This window comes from Arvicanthis niloticus, chromosome 6, assembly GCF_011762505.2.
Source record: "Arvicanthis niloticus isolate mArvNil1 chromosome 6, mArvNil1.pat.X, whole genome shotgun sequence".
NCBI classification, from domain to species: Eukaryota; Metazoa; Chordata; class Mammalia; order Rodentia; family Muridae; genus Arvicanthis; species Arvicanthis niloticus.
The window spans coordinates 18,651,415-18,658,117 of record NC_047663.1 but is presented as its reverse complement, the minus strand read 5'-3'; the positions used below and the strand labels follow the sequence as shown (position 1 = coordinate 18,658,117).

Below are 6,703 nucleotides of genomic sequence, written 5' to 3'. Positions count from 1 at the left end.
CAACACAGGAGTGAGGGTCAGGACAACTTCCAGGAGTCAGTTTTCCCCTCTATCATGTAGGTTTCTAGAATTGAACTAAGGTCATTAGGTTTGGCAGGAAGCACTGTTACTGCTAAACCATTTTGGTGGTTATTATTATTATTATTATTATTATTATTATTAATCTAGACTCTCAGTCTCTCCAAATCATTTGTACCTGTTACCATAGCTTTGTCTCAGTTCCATTTTCTCCACTTCAATACCAGACCCTCAGCACTACTGGCTGGTTACCTATATCTGATCTTCAATTTACCTTTAAAAACAGTTGTCTGGCACTGACTAACCAATGTGTACAAATTCTAGTAAATACTTTGCTGCCCACTGCAATGTTTGTGAGTGTCTCTCCTTTGCCACCTTAATTATGAATACCCAAGAGTAACAGATATATTTGTCTTCCTTTTTTCTTGGGCCTAGAACACTCAAAGTGGTAGGTACAGATGTAGCTGGAATTAATAACTAAATAAACACATTCTTTGCCCATAGTGTGCTTTAATAAATTTTGAAACATATAATTGTATTTACTTGACGTCTTCTTGGTTTGCAAATGATAGGAACAAAGGAACTGGGGCCTGAATGAACACAAGCAGGGAACAGAGGTAAGACGTTTCCCCCTGGGACTCTGGCCAGTTTTACTTGTGAGTGGGAAGAGAAGAAAGTAACAGGTGAAGGCAAAACGGTGAAATAGTGAAGAATGTCCAAGGAGTACAGGGGTCCTGGAGTGACTCCCCAGTATGTCTGCACCCTGGTTCATATCAGACGGCATCCCGTCATCCAGTAGGAGAGTGGCCGTCCTAAACAGTGCAACCTCCATTCTACCCTGTGGAGTTAAAAATAGAAGGTTTTTGCTCTCTGTGTAAGTGCTGTTTTTCCACATACTAACTCAGTTTTTCAGAGTCCTCCCTGAAGAGCAGCCCCTAGAATCCCCTTCATTCCTAGCAGGGCTGACCCTTCTGATTCTTCTTTAAGGTTCTCTCACCCCTGGGGCTCATCCTTTTCCCTCTTTTAGTAAGTGTCCATATTTTCATGTTTTTTATTTTATTTTTATTTTTTATTTACATTTTATTTACATTTCAGATGCCATCCCCTTTCCCCATTTCCCTTCCCTAGAAAACCCCTATCCCATGCCCCTTTTTCCTTTTTGCTTTTATACAATTTTTTTTAAATGTTAATCGGATGTGAGGGCGATCTGGCTGCGACATCTGTCACCCCATTGATTGCCAGGGTTGATTCAGCTGATCTGGCTGACTAGGTGGGTGTCCCCTTCCTCCCTCATCGCTCCATGTGTGTCCCTCCCAAAGCTGCACGCTCGGTCGAAAAGGACGGCCTTCCTCGAATAGAGGAGGATTGGTCAAGGGTATACGAGTAGCTGCGCTCCCCTGCTAGAACCTCCAAACAAGCTCTCAAGGTGTCCATATTTTCAAATCCTCGTTTCCCTTTGAAGGTAGGTAGCACCATTTACAGTAGTTAAAACCCTAGTTGCAATCCTCGAACCTACCCTTCAGAAAGGAGCAGCCCTTATAATGGTTAATGGTCTTTCCTGGATTTTGTATAGTTGCAATCCTCGAACCTACCCTTCAGAAAGGAGCAGCCCTTATAATGGTTAATGGTCTTTCCTGGATTTTGTATTAACCATGCAAGGCTCATAACTCTGTAACTCTTTACACATCCCTGCAGATGGAGCCATTTGTATTAGTTCCATGTCCAGAGAAGTGGTCCCCTATGCATCCAACTTTGAGGAGCTAAAACTTTGAGGTATCTGTCCCACGAAGGGGCCCCCATTAACAGGAAACATTATTATGAGAGGCCCCCTGCAGGAGAGACATTTGTGTTATTTAAATCCTCTCATGCTTTCAGCTGATTAGAACAAGGAGAGAACTACTGATCCAACACTGAACCAATTAGAGTCTCTATCTCTGGAACTTTGACCAGGTCTTGTCTAACCAGCCCACTTAGGACTTTAAGATGTAGACTTGGGAGGCTGCAGTCTGTCTTGTGTGTTGGGGAGCAAAGGGTGCTGATCTGCAGAGAACAGTGGCTTGCATATGCAGTGGAAGCAGAACTGGCCATGGGAAGCCTCTTTTTCCTAGCCTCCCCTGAGGTTCCTGCCCTCTCCTGAAGCCTAGTTACTGCATCCCTTGAGTGGGCTCAGTAAGAGACATTCTCTTGAAATAAATTTCTGGGCTGGGGATGACTCCCAAGCATAAGGACCTGAGCTGAAATTCCCCCAAACCCACATAAATGCTGGGTAGGCTTCCCTACATTCCAGTAATTCCAGTGTTCAGAAGGCTGGGACAGAGGATTTATGGAGCAAACTGGTTAGCCAGACTAGCCAAATCTGTGAGCTCTGGGTACAGTCTAGAGACCCTGACTCAGGGAATAAGGTGAAGAGGATTGGGAAAGACTCCTGCCATCAGCATCAGGCCCACACACACATATGCAGAAGTGCATACCACACATGCACCCATGCACGCACACACGTGCTAAAAATAAATACCCAAAGCATCTAAATGTATGAATATATAAGGTTCCCTCTGCTGGCTCAGGTTGCTTTCTCTTATTGCAATCAGAAGTTATTAATACAATATTAGAAAAGAAACCAACTTGGATGTTAGGACGAAGAGCACTGAGACCATCCCTACCCCCATCTTTTTCCTTTTTAAAAATTTTTTTTAGATTTTTAATTTTTATTTAGTATGTAAAAGTGTTTGCTGGGTGGAGGTCTGAGCACCACGTGTGTGCAGGGCCAGTGGAGGCCAGAAGAGGGTGGTAATTCCCCTAGGACTGCAGTTGCTGGTGGTTGTGATCTGTCCTGCTGGTGCTAGGAATTGAACCAGGGTCCTCTGGAAAAGCAGACAGTGGTATTAATCACTGAGCAATCTCTCCAACTCCACATTTTCCTAAAGCTCTGTAAGAGATTGCCCACAACTCTTTTGCGTTTGCTCCTTGCTCTTTCATGTCCTCCTTGGGAGCTCTGCCCACTACTTCATCCCATCAAGTCCTCCCACCAGTCCTCCCACCAGTCCTCCCATATCATCCTCACCAGTTCTTCATCCCTCCGGATCCAGACACAATCTTTTTTGCACAGTGGATGGATGAAATGAGGTTGGGATTCAGTAGTTCTGAAAAGAAGGAAGAGGTCACCTGTGATGGGTACAGAGCTAATTCCAAAGACCAGACAGACACCATCTTGTCAACCTAAGGCTTGAGCACTTCCAGGTTAGGCAAGGCCTCCATCCTGGGAACCCCTTAGATATTCCTACAATGGTTGGCAGCGATGGGAAGTGGGTCCAGGAGAGACTGGACTCTGGCCCTTGCTCTTCCTTTAGCCAGGGTAGGTAATGTTTCACCCAAATTTTGCAGGATTTCTGGCATGAGGGATGCCAAAACAGACAACAGAGAGATCAAGAAAAGGTCCTCCTTATAGGAAAGTTTATAGGTGTGAAGCCTAGAGATATCAAGGGTAGGAAGAATTTACCCAGCCTGTCAAGTCTCCTGGATTAGCTTTGAGACAGGGAATTTGTACCTGGCCTTTGGTTTGTCCATTAGCCTGAGTGCTATTGAATGGATATATCTGAGCCTTCAAGGCCACAAGTCACATTCATTTCTATACCAGCTGCTTCCCTCTCCCTTCTCCCTTCTTCCCTCCCTCTCCCTTCTCCCTTCTTCCCTCCCTCCCTCCTTCTCCCTTCTTCCCTTTCTCCCTCCCTTCCTCAGACAGTATCTCATTGCATGTCCCCAGGCCAGCCTTGAGTTTCTGAGCTCTGACAGCTCCAGCCTTCTGAGTGGATGATACTGGATAACAACATACCTTGGCTTTTCTCTGAGCCTGTTTGCTCATCTGAGAAGTGGGGCTTATAAACAGTTTCTACTGTGTGGAAGGGTGGGCAAAATGACCTGTGTATATACTGTGCTCTCTATATAGCATGCTGTCGGGGTGGCTGCAAGGCCACGCCTGGCCAGCAAGAGTCCTTCTGGGCTCAAGGGACCCTCCAGACCTCCTATAAGGATGGAAGAACTGTGGTGCTATTCATCTGCTCAATCAAGGGATTCCCTTGCTCTTTAAACCATCCCTGGAAGGACATGCCCTGGTAGTACCTGGGAAGGAAGGCCCTATAAGTAGAGCCTAGCCTCCTCTCTCATCTCTCCCACCCTAGGGCTTCCGACCAGACCTTGACAATCAGTGCGGCAGAAGTTCTCTGAGTGACTCTGGTAGTCGTTGCACCAGTAACGGCTGTTGATCTGGAAGATGCCATAGTCGAAGCTACCATCTACGTTCTCGTTCACCTTAGATATGTTGAACTTGCTTTCCACAAAAGCTAAGCATAGCCCTTAGAAAAGAGAGAAAGGGGACTCTCTTTAGGAAGGATCTAAACTGAGTGGGTAGGGAGTTGCCAAAAGGGGGCGGGGGCGAGGCATCAGGAGGGAGAACAAGGCCCAAGAGGCTAGCCATGCCTGAAGAGCTAGAAACAGCTATAGGCTTCATCCATGCTGTCCTGCGGTCCATTTCCCCATCCATTTGTATAGCCATCCCCCCATCTTTCCACCTACTTAGTGTTTTATGCACTTGCTGAGTGCCTACTGTTTGCCAGACGCTATACACAGCCCAACAGGCTAGTACTGACTTCAAGGGGCCAAGTACAGATGGAACAAAAGTACAGATGTATGGGCTTAATACAGAGAGGGAGGAGGAAGAAAGAGAGAAGAAGGGAGAGGGAGAGGGAGAGGGAGAGGGAGAGGGAGAGGGAGAGGGAGAGGGAGAGGGAGAGGGAGAGGGAGAGGGAGAGGGAGAGGGAGAGGGAGAGGGAGAGGGAGAGGGAGAGGGAGAGGGAGAGGGAGAGGGAGAGAGCAGGATAAGTGGAGAAGGTATCACAGGCAGGTGTGTACGGATTGTAGATGGAGAGGAGAGAGCCCTTTCACTCAGCCTTAGCACTGGCTGTTCATTTGACCTAGAATGCTTAGAATGCTTTTCTTCATGTGGTTCTTTCATTCAGTACTGCCCAGTGTCACTTCCTCAGAGTCTTCCCCTGACTTTCAACAGTGTTACCCGTGTACACATCTTTATTTTTTATGTTTTTAAAAATTTGTGTGTGAGAGAGAGAAAAAGGTAGGTGGGAGACAGGAGAGAGACAGAGAGAGGGAGGGAGGGAGAGAGGGAAGGAGGGAGGAAAAGGGGGAAGGGAGGGAGGAAGGGAGGGAGGGAGGGAGGGAGGGAGAGAGAGAGAGAGAGAGAGAATGAGAATACGTGTTGAAGTCAGTTCTCTCTTTCAGATCCTCTCTTGTTTCTGCAGCTGTGTAGTGTATTCCACACTAGGTACCCTGGGAGCTTCAGGTCTCTCTCTCTCTCTCTCTCTCTCTCTCTCTCTCTCTCTCTCTCTGCCACCCATTTCTCCATTAGTGCTGGGATTATAGACACATAAGAAATTATTTTTAACTATGTGTATCCTTATCTGTGTGTATGTGCATGTGACCGCAGGGTGCCCATGGAGGGCAGAAGTGTCAGGTCCCTTAGAGATGGAGTTGCAGGTGACTATAAGCTACTTGATACAGGACTCAAACTCAGGTCTTCTGGATGAGCAGAACATGCTTGCAACTGCCAAGCACTTCTCCAGCTCCCATGTTTTAAAAAAGTCCTTTTCAGGATCAAACTCAAGGGGTCAGGCTTACAAGACAGGTGCTTTTTACCCACTGAGCCATCTGCTGACCCCTTAAGCTTCTCGTTTGTTTGTTTGAGACAAGAACTTGCTATAGAGCCCTGGTTGGCCTCAGAGCGATCCTCTTGCCTTCGACTCTGGGAATTACAAGCCTGCATCTCATTCTTCATGCACAGGTCACCACCAGCCAACACTGGGTATCCATGTGTGTGCTTGTTGTTGTGCTTGCCCTCCTAGACTGTAAGCACTCTGAGGGAAAGAATTTGATTTACGTCTAAAACAGTAGTGCATAATAAGTGCTCAGTTAATAGCTGTTGGTTGAGATGTGACATGTTGGGAAAGGCTTCTTGTTGCAGGGAGATGGTTCTCTGAACTTGACTTGGAAAAGACAAATGGCAAAGAAAGGAAAGCAGGTAAGAGATCCAGAGGAGGGATGCAGAGGAAGGAGCCCAGGAGATGACACTCACAGTCAGGCAGGAAGTAGCCCTCAAACCCATCCAAGTCCTCCTCATACAGAATCTTGGCCAAAGTACAGCGATGGATGATGTCACCACCATTCACTACCAGAAGGCAGCCTGCCACACAGATAAACAGCGTCCTCATCATGGTCCAAGGAGACAGGGTACCAGCCAGTCTCTGAGAGCCGGGAAATCTGAGAGAGAAACCAAATTTCCCTGTTCACTCAATGCTCAGTGCCTGGTGAGTTTCAGTGCTCCCTACCCCCAAACCTCCATGTATACCCCAAGCCTATCCTGGAACTCAGTATGCTTTCAGCAATCCTCCTGCCTCTACTACCAGAGCCTTGGTATCATAGGCAAGAGTCTGTTTTTTTTTATATTCATATCATATTTTTTGTCTCAAAAAATTTAAACACAGAGGGAGAGAGAGTAATCTGAACCTCCATATACCCATTGCCCAGATTCAACAGTTCAAAATCAAGACCACTCTGGCTTCAGCAGCTGGTCCTCCCCTAATGGGTATTTAGGTATAAGCAGCATTTGAGAACCAGGATG

The 6,703-nt window shown here is 46.7% G+C and overlaps 1 protein-coding gene across 2 annotated transcripts; it reads right to left on the bottom strand.

The window, feature by feature from the left end:
* Window positions 1–514: 514 nt before the first annotated feature.
* Lyzl6 (lysozyme like 6) lies at window positions 515–6,337 on the bottom strand. Of its 2 annotated transcripts, none has more exons than XM_034507670.2 (4): window positions 6,158–6,337; window positions 4,209–4,367; window positions 3,080–3,158; window positions 515–856 (listed from the first exon to the last, which is right to left on the bottom strand). In XM_034507670.2, exons 1-4 carry the CDS (start codon window positions 6,294–6,296, stop codon window positions 787–789), a joined length of 447 nt encoding a protein of 148 aa, XP_034363561.1. In that variant the 5' UTR covers window positions 6,297–6,337; the 3' UTR covers window positions 515–786. The 2 variants fall into 2 exon arrangements, with proteins under 2 accessions (XP_034363561.1, XP_076791319.1); XM_076935204.1 differs by lacking the exon at window positions 515–856 and adding an exon at window positions 2,813–2,879.
* Window positions 6,338–6,703: the final 366 nt, after the last annotated feature.